Below are 21,571 nucleotides of genomic sequence, written 5' to 3' on the forward strand. Positions count from 1 at the left end.
CGTGTATGTTTATGACATAAAAAATGAAATAATAGCATTACTCGTATCATCTGATGAAATCTAATATTTATTCAATAAATATGCAAATGACGAAATAAATCTTTCTCCTTATTTAATACTTTTTATTTGTTGTTATACTCATTAATTTAGCTCGACATTTAATTTGTTTCACTTTTATTTATTTAGCATTTAACATTTTTAATATAAAAGTGCTCTATTTGCAAGTCTCCACATTTTAGTACTTTTTTTATTAAATGGTCTGATGCGTTAATTAAAAGCTGAGTTGTATTGAAAAAGCAGAGGCTAAATAAAAAGCGTGTGTTAATTATCCAACGAATTAATGAGGTGGCGGTCTCAGATAACACCGCGCCTCTCGCGTGATCAATGTTGTGTTTCACGGTTCAGACAGTTTATACAAATAAGACCTTTTAATTCAAAATATTATTCGAAATATTTCGATCGTAAATAAAGTAATATTTAAAAACTTTTATGTAGGTACATATTTGCTTATTGAAAGCGATGATTAGTTGTTTAATAAATATTATTTAATATATTTTAAAACAAGTTGCAGTTGCCGAACTACGAACTGGAAAAGTAAACTGAAATTAAAATTAAAATGCAATCATTCTGATTGAATATTTTGCTCCCGTTTACCTCCTGCTTGCCGTGCAGCAGGTCCATTTACCAACACAATCAGCTGGAAATTGTTGCACGTAGCTCGTCAAAATTTCATGCGTTTATTGATTTACCTACGGTTTCATAATACGTTTCGCCCACGCGTTACAATTATTAAGTTTCATAGAGATCCGTTCAGTCGGACATACGCATTGTTTACCAGTACACGCAAGTTTAATAAAATTCCCATTTAATTGCAAAATATACCATACACGCACTGCACAAGGGAGCAACAAAACCAGATAAATAATATTATAATATTAGGGCGTGATAGAGTGAATGGCGAAAATAATCGAGTTTCTCCGCTATCGCAAACAATTATTCCAGATATCAATTAAATTAACCGAAATGTTTGATGTAGTCATCTGGTTGTAAAACCATCAAGTTTATTGAATCAATATAAAATGGTATTATGTAATAAATTGCCGATAATTATTTGCTAAATAATAATAATAATAATAATAATCATATAAAAACAATATTTGCAAAATATTGTTGCTATGGCAACTTTAACCAAATAAAAACTTAACCTATATTAAGGTTTACATTAGTACATTAATAACTAAGTGGCTACTTCTTCAATTAATTATTAGTTTACTTGATTGAATGTATTTTTAACTAGTTTGCCAATCTATCAAGTTTCTTTGAAAAAAACGCTATAATAATATTGACAAACAAGAAAATGGTGGAAGTCAATTTTGGCGGAGTTGCTGGGTCTAAACTACTCAGGAAAATTAAGCAACGACCGCATCGCAGCGATTTTCATCCACTAGAGAAAGCGAACGTTGATAACACAAAGAATGAATAAGCGATTTTGCGTATTTCGGGACATTCGGGGAATAGAATTTGGGGCAATAGGTAACACAGTTCTTTTTCTTATTGTTCACAAAGCCATTCGGAGCGCATTTCAACTTTTTTGATGTTCGCCTGCGATGTGTTTTTTTCGACGTGTATAAGCACACGTACGTTAATGCATAACTTTTATATATTTTAGAAAAAATGAAAAGATTTTTTTGTTAAAGTAAACATAAAAAACATTGTAAAATATTACAGTGCATTCGTATATTTGTATGAAATAGTTTTAATTAGTGAAGATACATTTTTGTTAAAACGTTTTTATTTTTCAATATTTCGTATTTGTAAATTTACGGTGCTTGTAAACAAAATAAAGTAATGAATTTTGATATCGATATATATTTAGTAAAGTCGGTAAAAACAACAAAAACGGCAATATTGAATGAAAGTTTGTAACTTGCAAGTCAATTTTAACCCATGCAGCTTTGTTAATACCCACATTTCCACTCTATCAACGGTAGAATCTGCTGTGAAATACTACTGAATGCAAACGTGAACAACGCGAGGCGAACGCACTGATAGCACGCTCCTCCATCACGAAATGAAAACGAGGAATGGACGAAAGTATTGAAAGCGCGCAGCGGACAGCATTTGGCAGCGTTGGCAACATGAAAACGTGGAAAAGTGGCATCGCCTCCGGTCGGCGGCAGTTGTTTGCCTGCTTCGGACTCCTACCGAACCCACTTGAATTAATTCGATCGTCGCCTACGACTGCGACTTGGGGATGTTCGAAAAAAAGTGTTTTTGTCCGGCAATAGTTCCTGCTCTGATTTACTTAGGATGGTGCATGAAAGCAAAGTGGGCGTAAATTAGTTAATTTTGACGTGACTAACAAAATAACAATCCAAAAAATAAAAATAAAGAGTATTCCAAACACAATCAAATTAACACGTTATAAAATTTCGAAACGAAAATCGATAGTAATCATACATCTTTATGCACTTAAGTTTAATGCATCATTAGATGTGTAATCAAATATAAAATATTTATGCTGTGAAAATAAATGGCTGATTATTAATATGAATTTTAACGTTTCGGCAAATTGCCTGCAATTCACATAATTTATGACTCAAGTAAAAGCACGTGTACGAACTTCATTCTGTCCCTCATTTGCGCCGCTAGTCGACACGCGATTACAATTTGCACGAAATTACCAAATTTCCATACTCTTCATAAATTGCGCGAATGTTCTGCACATTGCCATTCAGTTTTGGCCTGTCGTTCTCCACAAATCGCATTAGGTCCCATCGTGGCAACATGGAAACACGAAGTGAACTTGAAGTAATGTTGTGCTTTCTGCGTAAATGGAAACGTTTAATGTTTAAAGGCGAAAATTTAAGAAATTTCACAAATTCAACTTGGATGCTCGAATATGTAACTTTAACTTTCGCCAACTTTGAGTTTGAGAAGCTTTGAGCTTGCACAGGTCCACGGGTCATTCGTGAATCGGTGTGAAATTGTTGGTGGAACAATTGCCCTCCGGGTTTCGGGAAACTTTCGCCGGTGGTCAAGGCTTCTCGGATGTGATTTTCCAATGCAGCGTGTTTGCGCGCACATGCAAATGTAAATATTCAAATTTGTATCGAAACATGAAACGCCAAAGCAGAGCGAAGCCCCAGTAGTATTGCCTTCACAGAAATAAATCAAAATTCATTACCAGTTTTGCATTTTTATTACCGGGATATAAATCAACTTTAGAGAAAAAATTTTTAATCGGAGAATAAATGAAAATGAACAAATATAATAATGGAATATCGTAGATTTGTGAATTTCTTTTCAACACAGAACAAAATTTGCATTTAAAATACTAACAACGGGTTTGTATGTACATACTGTGAGGTGTTGAATGTGTGCTAAGCACTTATCAAAAACGATTTGGCTGTCGAGATAAGGACACGGATACGGAAGCAACTACTCGCGGGTTAACGAGATTTTGTTCAAACACTTGCATTAAAGTCAAATGTAAAATATGTCTTAATTTAAAATTTACTCAATTTTCATTCAATTGACAAATTATCAATTTTAACACCCTGTATATTTTTAATTAGTGGTGTTTAATAAATAAACGAGTAGATTTATGTTCACTTTTAATCCCTATAGGTACAACCGGCTAGTGCTTGAACTAATTCTGAAGTTAAAATGCACTACGGTGCAAAATTCAGAATTTTTCATTTTCATCTGTGAGCTCGTAAACTCTTAGTTAAACAAATTCAATGCTGCACATGTGCATCACCTGCATGAGTCGTGATCCAAACGTAATAACTTTGCTCGTGAATTCATCCGAATAGAATTTCCACACATCACACGTAACATGATGGACGCGCACACAAATTTTCGAAATCTTCATTTCCCAAGTTCACGTTCGGCGTGTTTACGATTGGAATTTATTCGCGCCGCGTGTTTGACATTAATGGAGCGCCGAGCGAAATATACGAAATGTATTAGCTGTTAGCGTAATGATATAACGATATAACACGTATATAGCGCGGACGATGAATAACAACAAAGAAAACTGAAGCAGACTGAAAAACAAATTCGCACGTAGAATACAAGAGAGAAGAGAGAAAACCTGTATTTGGATTGGAGCCAAGTCGCAATCGATTGTTGCACGTTGTATAGGTATAAAAGAACAGAATTTCTTATAGATTTCTCTAAATATTTAGACATGCTAATACATAGTAGTAAATTTTGATTGAGTAACGGACAATAAAAATAATGGCTGTTTCAGGGTTAAATTAGGTTTTGTTTAAAAGCACTAGTAAATATGAAAATTAAATTCTAAAAATTTGAAGAAAATCAATGTTTTCTGGAAATATTTTTTCATCTACTTGCAAATTGTTTTTTTTGTTTGATGGAAATCTATGCAAATATTAAATAATAGTTCATATAAACTGGCAAACTGACATGTACCGTCTCTTATGATGTATTTTCTGATCATTTTCCACATTCTTCACTGTAGCTCCTTGCGGTAGTTCCGGTTTGCGCTAGTTGAGCTCGGCCTGGCTTCGTTTCTGCCGGAACCACATTATGAGCTATATCCTTTTTGGTCCCACGCGCAGCGCCAGCTACCGAAATTGTTAAAGTCTCATCAAAATATAATTTCGCGCAAAAGCGCCTTTTGCTCCTTTCTATGACGTCGGGTTTCCACGCATCCGGCCAACTGGCCATCCCTACAATCTACAAACCCTCAATATTTCCTACATTTTCCACATTTACAACGCTTTGGACGAAAATCTTGTTATTACAGTATTAAATTTGATATCTGTGCTAATGTTACACGATGAAATGGATTACTATACAATATTCTACAACAACAAGAGATAAATACTAAATGATTCACTTTCTTAAAGAAAAAAGTTATAAAAAATGTTATAATAGTTTTCTTTATAGTAAAAAATAAATTTTCAATTTATTATTAATTAAATAATAGAACTTTTATCTTTATAACAGTTTGTAAAATGCAAATTATGTTGTGTTGTGTTCTGATGTTGTCAAGGAAAACCCAAAGCAAAAGCAAATCAAAGTACCTCGCGGCAAGCGAACAATCTTTGTACTAGAACCTACCTGCTGAACGTGCTGAAGCGTGTGCTTGAGTTTGTAGCATAGAAAAAGCGTGCGCAAAGCGTAAAGCGCAAAGTGTACCCCGAACCTCAACGCACAGAATCGTTTAGAAAATATGATAAAATTGTGGCTCGCAATCGTTGCTTATTTGTTTTTTTTACGCCGGCGTGCTGCGTCGCTAAAAAGGAAAACACAAACAAACCATGAGGGGAGGAAAATTGTGCGGCAACTCTACGATAAAACGTTTTGCATTTTCAAATTTACGATAAATTATTCAATAACGTCTATACTGAAGCAAACTAAAGTGAATTTTGATGTTAGTTCTATATATGGCAAAGATAACCTCAAAAGTGTTATTTGCTAATAATTACAAAACGCTTAATACCTTGAAGTAAATACATTTTCGGGATAATAGGATAAACATTCTAAATCGGATGGGTTACATTCTCATTATACCCTGTTGCTAAGAGGAGAATTCACCAGAGAATTGTTTATGATTAACTGGAACGAGTTGATATTAAACTTCCAGATCATCGCGATGAAGTAGACATGTTAGAGAACGGAAGAATGAAACTTGAATGTTTCCGGTACGTGTACAACCTACAAGTATCCCAGCTGTTGGGTGGAATTCCGTTGAGATTTCCTTTGTGCCAGTTATCATCATTTCACTCTACTACTTTCCACAATTCTTGATTCTCTCTGTTTCTCTTAGTTATTTAAGCATCAGAAAGAAACAAGCCTGCGGCAGTGGCTACGATTGTGGGTGCAGCAATCCTAGTTTCGGATGGCAAAACCATAAAAGGTCCTCGTCGGTGTCCCGGCGACAAAATAACACGCTGTCGTATTTCCGCACTTTACACGCTATTCCAAGCATTCGAAACCTTTTCACTGTTTCCCGGCTTTTCCACGCTTTAAGGACGCAGCGGATGTTATCGTATTGCGCCACTCATGGCTATCCTGCAACCATGCATCCGGAATATTAACTGTTGCTGACATAGTTATTAACAGCAAACACGGCCATATTACTGGGAAACTTCGCGCATAGAAAAGCCGAGTAGGTGATATTGGTTAATATCCAGCATGAACATCATCAAGCATAGTTCCGAGTGGATTCAGTTGTCCAGCGGGTTTGGTACATATGTGTGAGTGGATGTGTGTCGAACGTGTTGAACTCATTAATGTTGAAGGCACCAGTCGCCAGCATCAGTGATGCTTCCTTTTGAGGTTAGAGGATTGAGGTTAACTAAATCCTAGTACTGACCCTGGGTATAAATTTTTGCTTCCAAAATGTTGAAAGGTGCATACATTGAAAAAGGAATTTTTACTAACGGATGAATAAATTTAATCATTTTGGAGGTTTTTTGTGGATTACTCTATGTCCCAAAATGAAACTTTAAATGTGTTTACCTGTTTAGGATCAAAACCATTTAGAAAGTTCTATTTGATTATTCGTCTTCAAAGTGTCCCTAAGGAAGTCGTGCCCACCTGAACCGTTCACGATCCAAACTCACGTTTAAATCACATGAATTTCTAGAGATTTCAAACATTTCCTACGTGCCGAGTTTGGGAATCTTCAAATATTTACTCGATTTCTGATTGAACTGCTCCCTGGACTCACGTCCTCGGTCTTAGAGCCAGCTTTCTTCATACGGCTTTATACGACCTCGAGCAATAAGCTTCATATATAACACACGGTACAGTTTCAGTTATGTACTCTTCTCTCTATAATTCGAAGGCAGCTTCATGGAAAATAATGAGAACTGTGCCCTGGTGTGTTCTTCGTGGTATACTGCTTCCATTCGCTTCAAGGTTGATTCCATGCAGCACAAATTAAACCCGGCATGGTTTCAATATTTGATAACCGTATGTTCGAAGACTTTAGACCTTAGAGAACATGTTGCGTATAGAATTTCGTATTGGAAAAGCCCATTGATTTGTATTGTGCATTCTCCTGGTGATTATATTTGGCATGTGTAACAATGAAACGAAAGCAGCTTTGAACAAGCATTACAATATTCATTTATAAAGTGATGGAATTTAAACTAAATATTTGTTCTAAATCCGGAATATTCAGTTTAATTATATTTATCGCTCTGAACTTGAAAGATATTTCATTAACAAACACAGGAAAATGAAGTCTGCAGAAAGTAATTAACAAGAATTGTTTTGAAATTTTGAGCAAATAATGAAGTAAAAAAAAAGTTTGAAACTTCTTCTAATTCTTTCAACTTTCCATCAAAATAACGAGTTCCAGACGACTAATTTGCAATTACATTTTGTGTTTCTTTTTTTGTTTCTTCCTTATTTTAGGTAAGAAAGTATCCATTTAGGTTTTGTACTTTTGACCTGATTTCCTTCTAAACATATAAATATAAATTTATGCCTCATTTGAAGTAACATTTCATTCGAATTGTTTCTTTGATTTTCCTAATTAACGTTAATTAATTAAGTTGACTGGAAATGACTTCAGGCCTTACAACTGCCAAACCATTTTGTATTTTCCTTGTGCAATACAGATTTCTCTCGCGTTGAGTTCCGATTGTGCTCCTCTTGTATCTTCCGGACCTCTTCATCAAGTGATTACCGGTTTCTGCTGTGGGTCGAGTGGAGTATTTCTCACATCTTACCCAAGACGCAAGCGGTCTGCTTCCTGTTTTCTCTGGTTTCCGCACGTTGCCGAACGTTTGCATCCGAGTTTCCCAATTTTCCTGACATGGTCGTAATTATGTTACATTCGTACAAAAGCCATTGAGTATTACAATGTCGCCATCAAAATCTATGGACCCAACAACCGCTTGTTAACCGTTTTCAATATACCAATAATTAAATTGCTGCTTCAAAAATTGCTGCCGATGAAATTCATTAATTTGGTATTAAGTTAGTTTGTTGAACGTTTCACCTTGTCAACCCAAATCGTCGAGTCCTACTTCATTTACATCATTGCACAACGCTAGGTCGCATGAAAGCATTATCTAATAAATCTGAGCGGTTCGAAGTGTTCAATTGAAAGCTCCGCGCTTCAATCGATTCTGTCGTCTTTCACCCTGATTCACCTGCCCACGGCCCAAATATGCCACCTTCTCATTAATGCCATAATGGCCTGCCGCGACATGGGCCGACGCAAAACACAAGCCATTTCGTAAACATACACGGCGGACGTCAACGTCGGTTGCGTTCGTAAACGTTTGCACGGCTAACGCCTGGAATGTTTGCTAGCTTGGCTGGCGGTGGCTGGCACTTCCTCAGCGGCGGCATTTACGCTGTAGGCCTCTCTCGCCACACTATGCCGCCGCCTCGACGATTGAACGATACGTTAATGGCAGCGTTGTAATAGCTTCGTGCCATTCTAATTCACTACGTGTGCGTGTGTTTAACGAGTGTACATCAAAGCTGGTTACTGTTGCAGGCAATGGATGATGATGACACGAGCGCGAGCTTGCCGTGCGTTCGATGCGAGCGTCGATAATTAACTGCTCGAGTTTTACGGTTCGACGAAACTGCCACGGAACAGATCCGCCGTCAAACCTTTGTCGATGATATTCGTTACATCATAAAATAACGCATAAAGCTGCTAATCGAGATTTGCCAAAAATTCAACAATGGCACTAAATTATTTTCATTAAACACACCTGACAATTTATGTTTATTGTACCCAGGTACCACATTCGGATGTTAACTTTTAAGATTCAATGGCTTTTGATTTTTTGCAAAATTACCACCACGGTTAATAGTGAGAATGGAGGCGATCCATTAAACTTTTGAATATCACGTGTTCGTGTGCGTGCGTATACGTTACGTCGCGTCGGAATCGAATCGAATCGGTGCGAGCACAAGCTGGATTATAAGATGGAGACGGTACCGATGATCCGCTCCAGTAGCACTGAGACCGGCAGCAACGACGTGGTCGTCCGGCTCGGAGGCGGCGGGGGATCTCGAGGTAACAACTCCACCACTGTCACCACCACTACCACCAGCGTGGTTACAGCCTCGGATCGTCGACGGATTGGAAAAAACGATTGAGTTTGAGGGACAGCCGAAGGAAGGATACGGTGAGTACACAATTTTCAACTTTAAAATTTTAATATTTAAACGTTTCTATCCGGGAGTTTACGCGAATGGCAGCGAAAGCGGCTTCTGAGAAAAATTTTATTTCCCAAAAAATTTTGTTGCCACGTTTTTTATGTTTTATTGTGAATTTTATAAAAAATCAAGATTAAAAATATTTATCTCCTTGTTGCGATATGTTTTTTGCGGAATTTTGATTTAAAAAATCCGGTTCAGCGCTGTACCAAATAATAAATGACTGAATAAGAAGATTTTATTTAAATGTAATGCAAGATCTTTGCACACATATCATACATATATTATGACAGTACCATTTCGGCGCAACGGAAGCAAAATTGCAAAATTGCGTTTCCTCGTGTTTCCCTTACAGCTCAGTGTCAGACGCGTGAGCGTTTTGCACTATTGGTGTGTTCCGCTGGCGGAAAATCGCAGAGTGCGGAAACTCACACACCGCACCAACACAGTTTTTGGTAGATTTTTGCATTTTATAGGTGCCATGTTTCCGGCGATAGTGTTTACATTGCAGTGAATATACTTTATATTTTACATTCCACGTTTTAGATTGCCCTGCATACATTTTATTCAGGATTTCGTTGGAATAAATGAAAAAGAATGGGTTTACGGAGGTATACTAAATAAAATCAAGATAAATAAGTTTAGGGGATTTATGATAGTCAGAGTTATTATATTAAATCTTACAATTTAGGGGAAAGAAAACAAAATAAGTTTTTATAGAGTTTTTAAAATTAACATGATAGTAGATGTGTCAAGATTTATAGCATACATTTAATATCATCAAGGAAATACTTTTAAAGTTATCTTCCTGATTATTTCCCACTTGGTGTCGGCCCGTCGACAATAAACGTTTACACTGTGCAAATAAATAACAGCAGTAAGCAGCGCAACGTGGCGCAACAAACGTGAGAAGAAGTTTTACGCGAAAGCACTCGTCTTTTACCATTCGCATCAAGTCAGTGCGCGAGTATTGCCGGAGACTCAAGCACAAGGAAAGGACTTGAGTAAAGTGTCATAGAAACTTAGCTCGCGTTCACGAGGCTATAGAAGGCGATAGAATTCGATATAGGAACGCGCTCAATGCGAAGAAATCCCAATAGAGTTAACCCTGCGCACATAAACAACACTCAGTTATATACAAAGTATATTATATAAAATATAAATAACTTTTAATATTATTTCTTTTAAAAATTGAAATTTAAATTGTTTATTATGCTTTGTGTAAAAATTTTTAAAGAAAATTTTTTGAAACAATTCAATTTTTGATACACTCTGTATAAAACAATCGCGCTGAAGGTGGAAACTGAGTAAGTAGGGGAAAACTGTTGCGCATACTTCAAGGAAAACCTGGCTTGGCTTGGTGCGAATGTTCAAAGTAAATAACCATATGAAAAGTGCAGGCGCGATAGATAAGGGAAGAATGGCGGCGTAAAAAATGAAGTAACGATCTTGCATCTTATTCATCTCACAAGACGCTCTTATGAAATTGTTGGGAAAATGATGTTGTAGGCGACGGATGAGTTTTTCAAGAGATAAAAAGATACATTGTAATCAGAAAGCGCGTAAAAACCATGCTTCAAAGCCTTCAAAGATTTTTACAAACTTGACAAAAACAAGGTGACCGGAAGTCGGAAGAAATCAATCATTTTTTTTTATTTTCTATTTACGCTTACCCTAAATATTTTTTATTGTGAAATAATACATAAATAACATTCGTGGCTAGTTCAAATTCCCTCGAGGGCTGTTGTTTTTGTCGTTGAAAGAAAAAAAAGTTTGCAACATTGATTGCTTCCTAACTGTAGATTGTTTTCACCTCAAGTTCAAGTTGGCTTTTGCATCGTCAGCAGGGAAATCACCTTTCATCCTGCTGGGTTGTTTCAATAAGTCAGCGTCACGTTACGGAAACCATTTTTATTTTGTTTGTAATTCTTTATTCTCACCATACTAACACACATAGAATATTACTAAGCTTTGACATTAAACCATTTTAAGCTAACCTAAGTGAGATTAACCTATACTAGCAAAACCTAGCATGTCAATTAGGATTTACATTTGAATAATGCGCTTTTCACCGCTCTTTGATAACTCATAAACATGTATGTTTATTCGATTAAAAAAGGAGCTAGGATTAAAAACTGGCTTCATTCATTTCTCTTGACAACATGAGCGCGAAGCTTGCAAATGTCAACTGGCAACTCGTTCATCATGTTAGTTTTCATTTTTCTTTGTCGACATGTGCTAACTGCGAACCACGGGCTGTTAGTGTTTACGCGTAATTAAGATTCAAAGAATACAAAAAGTAATTTTTACCTGTTCATGCATCCATATATGAAAATATAATACTTTATGCTTTAATTTGAATTTCAGACATCATTAGTCATAAGCTGAATTCATCAACAAAGAATGTTTTAACTAGAGAGTTAAAAACTGTAGGAAATATGCCGTATGCGAATATGCGTGAACGTAAATACACAAATTGCGTGTTAGACGATTTTGAGGAGTTGCAACTGTTGGTAAATGCGTATCTATTGAAACCTATGATTCATTTGCACCAATTTTTTAATACTTATATAAATAGTTCAATTTTGTGCAAAATGCAATTTTACAATCTTTAAAAATTTGTCTTTGTTTTGAAATACGTAGTTTATGTTTACAATTTGATAATATACATCATATTCACATGCAAATAAATAAAATATTATAAAATTATATTTAAAACTTTAAAATTTCCTTTGAACGGTTCTAGTCAAATGATCTAACAAAACCCAGCTGTGATTTGAGGAAGTGTACAACATACACTTCCTGGAATTTCAAACAATTATCAATATTTAGTGTTGAAATATTTAAATTTAGATAAGTGAATTTTCTATTCGAAATATTTCCATTTTTACTTCAGAATTTTATGTTGCAACACAAAAAAGTCGTGTGTGTTGCCTATATGTTTGTTTTGCTTATAACATAACCAATAAAAGTCAACTCGAATACCACTCTCCTGAAACCTACTAGACCGCGCAGCAACATTATTTTTGTTTGTATGCATATTTCACAATTTTCAATCGTGGAAGTTCGAAGTTTACTGCAAACGGTGGCTGGATCTAACAATACTCGATAACGTTTTCCCTTCTAACCAGATGCTTGAAAAAGTTATGTGCTGTGTGCACAATGTGAGCCTTATGCGTACATTGCGGCCGTATAGAGAATAAAAATAAAACCGTGCGCAATCTGCTCTCTCTAACTAACCACATCACTAACCTGCGAGGCGTATGAATAAAGAACATGTTTTCGTTCGCGTTATCATTACAATAACCACAGCAGCGTAACCGCGCTCGCATCCTTACTATTGGCGTAGGTGTCGAAGGTGTATTTTTAGCCGCACGCCATTGTCATTTGCGGTAACGTGTTGGTGTATTTCGAATTACACCTACATTTACATCGATTAAAAAAGCTTCGCTAAAAGAACAAGAGAAATGTGTGTTGTACTGAAAACGTATTGTTTTCGTGTTCATTTAAATTATTTTTAAATATTCCTTTGTCGGTCACGGTAGACTGGTTAAACTTGCATGAAATAAATTTCCACATTGTGGTAAAGTTTTAATTATAATCGGTTGTTTATAAGTTAATGTATTATGCAATAAGCAGTGTTATATTACAACAATGTGCACAAAAGATGAAAAAATGTCGAAAAAATCGGAAAAAATTGCCTAGGCTTTAATATTAGGTTATTTTGTTGCTTACTGCGGTAGTAAGTAGACCAACGCACATGCACGCTCGACAAATAACAATTTAATCCTGTAGAATGCAACTAGGATTTGCATCAGAAGGGACGACAGTAATGCATCATTACAGCCATTTCAAGTTTTGCAACATAAATGCAAATTTGTTTTGCCACGCTCTCATGGACATAATAAAAGACAGGAATTTATTTTATTATGTGTAAAATGTTATTAACATTATCACAGTTATTTATACTCTAACCAAATTACATCTAAACATTGCCTAAAATATATTAAATTACCAATTAAATAATAATTAAAGAATACTATTCTATTAATCTACAAGTATTATTATTTCAAGTATACAATTAAAATGGTTGATGGATTATTTCAAGTGTAATGCCTTTTTAATGATAGACTAACTGAAATTATTAACGAATTCGGCGTAATATACCATCTTGGTTAGCTTACAGAATTTAACAATTAATTGTTCCGCACAGTGAACATTTTGAGCGTTAGCTAAACGCTCGCGAAACGCGACTATTTGCATATTTCATTTCGGAACCGCTCCGCTTCGCTAGTACAACTTTATAAGTGGTTAATGCACATCAGGCTAAAACACGTCGCTAGGTATATTCAGTGGTGAAACGCACTAGTTCTCCTGATACGTAGAAAGCGCACACTTGCTGGATCATAAAGCGAGCGAAAAGGGCATCCAACACACGGATAGCAGGATGCATTATGCATTTTGTGCGCGCAGTTTGTAACGTTTATGATATTTGTCTAGCGCGCTTTGTGGAGGCACGTGTAGTGGTGACGGCGAGCATATTAAAGCCGTGAGTGTGGAAAACGTGCTGCGTTTGTGGAAACTGTTTGCACTTGTAAAAACATTATGTGCTTGTAATTACGCATCATTTTGTAATTATGAATGTAAATTAAGTGTTTCACAGTTGTTTCACATCATTAATTAATTATTTTTGATATTTTTTTAACGAAATATTTGTTTGATAAAAAACATTTAATTAAATGTCACATCTTGACATTTGCTGTATTTTTGAAAATTATAAGAAAAATTTTAAACTTTTATGAGAAAAAAATTGAAAATTTACAATCAAGACTGTGCCGGATGTCAGTATAATTATTTATTAATTATTGCAATTACTTATAAATAATTATTGAAGAGATGAATCTCAGAAAATTTAACCAAAGTAGTTTCCTGGTATTATAAAATTTTAAAAGGTCTCCTGATAGGATACTCAACCGTTTTTCGCGAATATATTTCTGTTGATTTGCAAATTACTGAAACTTTTTATTATTTATTTAAATTTTTTAACGTATTTTAATTAATTCTTTTTTTTATTAAGTACATATTTCTGAAATTCTTGTGGAATAATATTAGGAACCTAATTCTAAATTAAGCAAATTCCAAGACACCCTCTTCGTGTTTTAATTATTTATACAGCTGTCTTCTTTGTCTTATCAAATGCTGTAAAATTTTACCGTCTCTCAACGTTAAGTGTTTTCGAATTTTTCATTGCATTCCGTTTTGCGTTATTCATTTCTTTTTCATTGCGTTCCTCCAGCAAGTAATGTATTTTTCGAGCGATTTTCCACTTAGTAATGTAGGTGTCCGGAATGCCTGCAAGCTTGCAGTCCTTCAATTTATTTTCGAAGCGTGCTCACACGACCATGTAATGCCAACTAATAAAAGTGAAACAATTTAATTTAAATGTTCTTCTTTTGTCCTTCGCACTCGTCGATGCGCCCGTAGCTTATCGAAATTCCCAAGAGATCGTTGTTTCACATTTCACGATTTTCGGAAGGTTACAGCTAGACATCCACAAATTTTATTCTTGAGTTTATTAGGTTTTAAATTTAACTTATATAAAATCTACGATATTATATATTTTATCGTGTGACAGGTGATTCCTTCACGTTTGTAAGGAAATATTTATTAATTTAAAACCAAATTAAAGCAATTGGTTGAGATCCCATTTTCAACCCCTTCATCAACTTGCATACATTTACAAATATTGTATATTCCTCATCCATGTCACCGATGTTAAGCGTACACATAAAAGGACAAAAGTTCCGGCTCGAAGCCAGGCTGCTTCGAAGACAAAACACAAAACACCCGCCGGCTTTGCTTGCCGGAGACGCGGACCGCGCGCGCGGCAAATTGTGCAAATCTGAATTTATGAATTCATAATGACCCGCCGAACGCGATCGCTTTGTGCACATTGTTGTCTCCGAGACGGGGAATTCGACGCGCTTCGGCGAGGTCTCCATGGCCGAACAATTTTACGCGCTGCGTTGTCATGCTACTGCGCCGCATGGTAAACTGAGAAATTGTGAGTGAAAACTGAAAGCGGGATGAATGTCAATGTTTGCCGTGGGAAAAGACGAGATGAGATACGCCCGTTGGAATTGCCTGTCGGCGTTTCTAAAAGCTTGTCAATATTTTAATTTGGAAATTTTGCAATTTTCTAATTTTGTAATTCATTAAAACTTGAAGGAAATACATTTTCAGTTGGAAATTAAATGTTATACACACTATTTGGCTATTTAAATGCAAAACCATTAATGAAATAGCTCTAGACCAATAAATTTGTAATTATTTTTGGTATTTTACGCATTTATTGAACTAATATAGACGTAACTACGAAATTCTGGGTAATGATGCAAATGAGAAATAAATGATCATAAACCAATATTCCACAGTACTAAATATGTATTGTCATGTTGTCACACAAAGCAAAACTAATTTCCTGCATTTCTCGAGCCAGCGTTAATATTTTCAATGCTTGTTTTCACCGAGTTTTGCGTCAAATTTCAATGCAATTATTTTGCCGTAATATGATCTGTTTCTCGTGCGCACAGCTAAAATTGAGTCTGGATAAAAAATTAAATATTCAAATACTATTGAACTTGTATTGAAGATATCTCACCTGCATATATTTATTAACCCTAATGTTGAATACCTGAATGCGTCAGAAAAGCTGATTAAAACTTTCAAAATAATTTTTGATCCGATTGTAATAATCCTCGAACTATTATTTATTTCTGCGCAAGTGATTATGATTTTATTATTATATGTTTGTTTGCTGTTGGTTAACGTGGATATTTTTCAATTCTATTTCTGGAGTTATTGACGAGCGGAATAAAAAAAAATGCGTTTGAATTTTTTATGGAAAAACATATTTTACGACTGCACATTTTAATATCTGCAGAAAACGTTTCTCGGAAATTGCAAAGTCGCGAATTGTGGATCGTGAATTTGAATGAAATGAAAATAAGGTTGTTTACGTTATTGCCTACGCGGCGCCGCAAAATCTCGCTTACCCTCTATCCCGATACACAGCATACAACCACCACATCAGACGGAAACAAACTCGTCTCTTCCGCCTTGGCGAAAATAATTTAGAGCTTACAAAACCAGCTTATTACAAATCCACATCCTCAAAATATATATTTCGAGCGTTGCCCGCCGCATTTCTACTCAATTTGAACTTCAACTCACAGTTCAACCCAATTCACGCAATATGAAACGAAATACCAACGACAGTTTTGCGGAATGCCACTCAAAACCAACAACCACCCTCACAATTCACAAGGGAGAAGAAAACCATTTCTGATTTCTGAGTTTTTGCGTCGCTTAATTACGGCTTAATTTTCTATGCAATTTCTACCTAGGGCAGTGATGTGCATCAAAACGAAATCCTAAACAAGCAGCATTGTCAGTAAGTCTGGTAGAACGACTTCAGAACTGTCGGCCCGTCGACAGTTGGCACGACACGGCGATGCCACGTGGCACTGCGAGAAGTAACTGTACTAGAGTTAGAAAACACAAGAAATACGAAGAAAAGCTTGAAAGGAGGATACAAGAGCCGATGAAATAATGTGCTGGAATTGCTGGCATTGTTGAGAATCCTGCTTGGGTGTACTCGACGCGTGTGGCAACTTTGCGTGCTGAATATGTTTGAGTGGAGAATTTATTCCTTTGCGTGCTACAGAAAATTCAGACAAGAGAAGGTTTATGTCTACTCGTTACACGTTGTCTGATGCATAAATGGTTTAAGGTTTAAGCTCATAATGTTTAAACTGATCTGTTTAAAACTGTGATTTTTTTCTTGCTGGTTACAATAAAATTGTTAAGCACTCAATTTTTCTTTGATCCCACTTTGATGTCTGATTTACAAATATTAAGACTGGTTTGATATTGAAGCACATGTTTGTGAGGGCTTTGTGAAGCTTATGTCGTCGAAATTAGTAGGCTTTGTGCTTTTTTTTTATTTCTATTCAGACTCATTTTCACTTGATTCACACACACACACATAAAAAAGTTTAAATCACAAACAAAACTTTTGAACAACGAGTTTTTTGTAAACTCATGTGGGCGGCAATGTGCCGAGAGACTGAGTTTCAATTAACAATTGTATGTGCGAGACACTCGGTCAAAACACTGATTACGCTTCACAAAACTTAACGTAGACAATGTGAAGCCTTGAGAATCCGTTCAAGTTGCAAATTATAATCGGGGCATGAAAGGATCTGAGACCTCAATGAAGATTCGATTTGTAAATTATAACGAGACTGCTTCATTTTAATGGTGTACTTGAATTAAAATGATGTAAATAAAATCCTAATACTTTTATATCAAAATTGAACATTATATTTTTTTCAATTTTTTTTCTTGTTTTGTAAATTCAGCGCTGATTGAACAGTCGGAACCGTTCGATTTAAAGTTTTTTCCTTGCATTGTGCTGAAAACAAATTGTTTGAGAGTTCTATGTGTATTGGAGAAATGCGTAGGGATTGTTTGGGTCTGAAACCAGGCGGGATAACGACTATGGACGAGAAATGTGGAAACACTAACAAGGCCTTTCCGCGTGCGCCTTTCTTGAAGAGAACATGCAAATAAACAATCAATGTGTATTTCTATCATTGTTTGAGTTTTCAAAATGCTCTCAATAAGAAACCTATAAATTCATTTTGTAATTAAGTTACTTCATTAATTAAAATATTATTTCGTATTTTTTGTTAGTAATTTATAAACTTGAATAAAAGAAATGCTTTCAACTTCTTTAGCGCTACCTTTTATTTAATTTTTGCACATTTGCCTGCTTCGCATTGTTCCAAAAACGGATTTTTTCGTGCGCCATTGTGTGGAATTATAATTCTTCGCAATTATCATGGACGCATTATTCTTTCGTATTTTTATAAACTTGCCATTTCATTTTTATAAGCTTATGTACAATGTGTTCAAAAACGCATTCTAAAAATAAATGTCTTAATTTATAAATATTAAAAACACAATGTATATAACTATATAATTTTGACGTTAGAAGATTTTGCAATTTTGCATTGTTGCCACCCTTATAAAAGAAACACTGCCAAGTAACAATGGTAACGACTGGTAACGGGCTCAAATTCACGCCGCAGCAACGCAGTTGACGCGCTAAAAATAAAAAAATATACAAAAAGGATATGCCCTCGGTCTCGCCGGCGGAACATTAAAAAGTTTCGCTAATTATCCAACGCCACCCAGTGTCGCGTTCAACCCGACTCGTCAACACTCGCGTAATTTTGTTACTCTCCAGTGAAAACGTCTCTGGTTTAACAGTCAACCACCGTTGCGTTCAAAATATTCAACGACAGCGTTTTTATTATGTGCTATTTACAACCCAAAAATAAAATATATGTGCGAATGTAAAATTAATAGCATGTCACGAAAATTAAAGATAAAAAAAAAAACATAAAAAAATGTATGGTAATATGACAAAGCGTAGAGAGTATATTTGGTTGCCTACTCTAGCTATAGAACAGTTGCCATTTTGAGATTTGATACACATGTCTCAGAGATGTGATAAATGATGTATAATGGTGAAGTGGCGATGAAAAGTGGTTTCTGTTATAATTTAATTCGATCTTATGCATTGCGCTCCAACGCGTTGTTTGGACGCAGTGGTCTGGGCCGTTTTTGCTGATATTTGTCACATTTCCCATTTTCACTTTGCAACTCCTCGACTTTACCGTCTGCCATCTTGTCGTCTTTGCATTTTCACTATTTACCCTATTTTACGCTTGGAGACGGCAGAGCGACAGTGCATTAAGGTCGTAAATCTTAAAGCTAAAAACCTGGAATATTCCATTTTGGAGTTGCTTCATGAATCTCAAATCTCGCACAGATTTTAATTTTTTTATTCTGTTTACATACATAAATCTCAATACTATTTTAAACCATACAAACTAAATAAAATAAAAAATATATTCTATATTGTTGTTTGTGTTTGTTTGAGGATAATTGTTTTACGGTGTAATTTGACCAGCAAATCGTGAAAACGTGATTTAAAATTATTCGCATGAAAACCACGTGTCTTTTGAATCTTACTAATTAAATACGTGTTACGCGTGAGCGTTCTTTTTGCCAATTAAAAATTTACCTCGCGTTGGCTCTTGAAATTATCACCAATGCAAATGTGCAGTCGTGTAAATCTAATTTCTTTTACTGCTCTCGAGAGGTCATACATCCATATTTCTCGAAGCAAATAAAGCTTATCCAGCTTATAAGTATAAAATATGAAAAACATTCGACCAACAAATAAGAAACTTTTTAAATGAATCAAAATTTTTTGAAGATTTTGGAGATTCTGCATGATTGCCCTTAGCTCGACTTAGCTTGCCCATGCTAATATTACGTTAGGATCGTGTTCGGCACATTTTCCCAGCGGCTTGCCTTTGCACCCTCCCTACGTGAACAAGATCCTGTTGCATCTTCTCGCCAAGGAAACGCTGGAGGAAAATTACTTCCAACACGTGGTTGGCAAATAAACTTCTACGACGCCAACGGCATGTCGAATTCACGATAAGCGATAAGTGAATTTGACAAGCGTGTAACATACAATCTATTAAAATGTTCGTTTCCACATATAAACGCACAATTCTAAAAATTTTAAACCAATGTGTTTACTTCAGAATAAGTTAAATTGAACTGACTGAAAGCAGAATGGCAGTTGCAGGTTTGAAATTCATACCCTGATAAATTATCAATGACTCCGATGACATTTAGAACATTCCCCAGCATATAACAAAGCGATTGAATAACCCACTCGCATTGAAAACGCAAAAGTTTCGTTTAGTGCTTTTACAAACCGAGCGTAACGTGGAAGTACTTTTGCCAGTGCGATTGCAAACAGGTGTATCGATTGGTCGTCTTTCTCCGAATATCAGGATTCCGACATCGTTATACCCTTGTGAGGTGCATCAAACCGGCAGGAAAATGTTACCGAGTGTGAATACTACCATTTGCAAGAGCCCTCAAATACACGCATACATTTTACGATGCCACTAAACATATTTGAGCTTTGTATTGATTTTGAAATATTTGAATTTACACTGAGGCCATAGTAATTTAATAAATAATTCGTTTATATATCAAATTTGACTATTATTTGAGATATACGAGTACTTGAAGATGTCTACTTGAAGAACATTTCATTATAATACACCAATATTATCATTTCATTTCGATTGCATTCACACCGGTTGCCATTTTGTCAGTTATCAAAACACGTTGGAATTGAACTTTAAATTTTAAACCTCCTCGTTTTTATTTTGACCTTTTGCAATTCCCGTTCTATTTTTGAATTATTGAATTATAATACTCGAGTTCAAATTGTTAAACACTTCCCTCGCAAAATACTTGGAATCGTGTCCAAAATGTTTTCTGGCCATTTAAAACGACTAAAATGACAGCAAACGTTCGTTTAACGACAGTAAACCAATTTTCGTCGTCCCCCTTTTTGAATTTGGACAATTTAACAAGCTGTTGTTCATTGTTCACCCTTTTCAATATCGAGCATTATTAATAGAATCAGTCGTACGTGCCGTACTCAGCGTCAAAGGGGATATTTTTTACGGATAAATCAACAGTCGAAAATAATAATCATTGTAATTTGGCATGGATCAAAACGTGCCGTAACAAAATATTGAATTTTTTTTTAAATTTTTAAATAAAAATGGATTAATATTCTATGAAATTGGCTTCGTTTGTTAGAAAATGTAATAAAATATTTATTTTCTATTTTCTATGTATTCACAGGAAAATGTATCATTGCGTAAGAGTTTCGGTAGAAAATGGACAAGCTTGAGACAAAACCAATCCGATTTGGAGTTGAATGAAGAAGAAAACAGCAAGTCAAACAATTTAAAAAATTCCAGCCACAATAACTGCGGTGGCGAGTCGACGTCGACGTCGACCATCACCGCAAGTCCAGCGCCTATGGACCGATCCGATGGTGAGCGCAACACCAAAAGAAAAAGCAACTGGGAAGTCATAGAACACTATGGCGGGAATTACGGCGGCAACGCGGTACGAGAATCCACATTTAACATTGTGGTATGTTCTTTTAAATCGCTTCCTGCTTCTTCACAAATAATAAATAGTATTACAAGTTTTTAAAATATATTTTGATTTAATAAATTTCATCAGGCGCAGAATACATCACTTAATATTAAACAAGGTGAAGCCGAGACGAATCTTCTAGACATCGATAGCTTATCAGATGTGTCCTTGATAAGACGCGTGCGGAAGTTTTTCTCAAATATTTGCAAAACACATGAATTTCACAATGAACAGGTAAAAACTAAAAAAATTACTAAATAGATTTGAAAAAAATATTTTAATG

At 35.5% G+C, this 21,571-nt stretch overlaps 1 protein-coding gene across 2 annotated transcripts in view; it reads left to right on the top strand.

The window, feature by feature from the left end:
- LOC135796097 (adenylate cyclase type 6) overlaps positions 1–21,571 on the top strand; it is a 34,188-nt gene that overhangs the window by 2,146 nt on the left and 10,471 nt on the right. Inside the window, exons 2-4 of one of the 2 annotated variants that reach the window (XM_065307995.1) lie at positions 8,498–9,140; positions 20,986–21,282; positions 21,376–21,522. In XM_065307995.1, the coding sequence (XP_065164067.1) occupies positions 21,166–21,282; positions 21,376–21,522 (264 nt within the window). In that variant the 5' untranslated portion in view covers positions 8,498–9,140; positions 20,986–21,165. The remainder of the gene's footprint in view (positions 1–8,497; positions 9,141–20,985; positions 21,283–21,375; positions 21,523–21,571) is intronic. The other variant, XM_065307996.1, reaches the window with a different exon arrangement.

The sequence above is a fragment of the Atheta coriaria genome, unplaced genomic scaffold (genome assembly GCF_025399875.1).
Source record: "Atheta coriaria isolate IRGN ID8LTWV9N9 unplaced genomic scaffold, Caltech_Dcor_3.1 hic_scaffold_7_pilon, whole genome shotgun sequence".
In the NCBI taxonomy this organism is placed as follows: domain Eukaryota; kingdom Metazoa; phylum Arthropoda; class Insecta; order Coleoptera; family Staphylinidae; genus Dalotia; species Dalotia coriaria.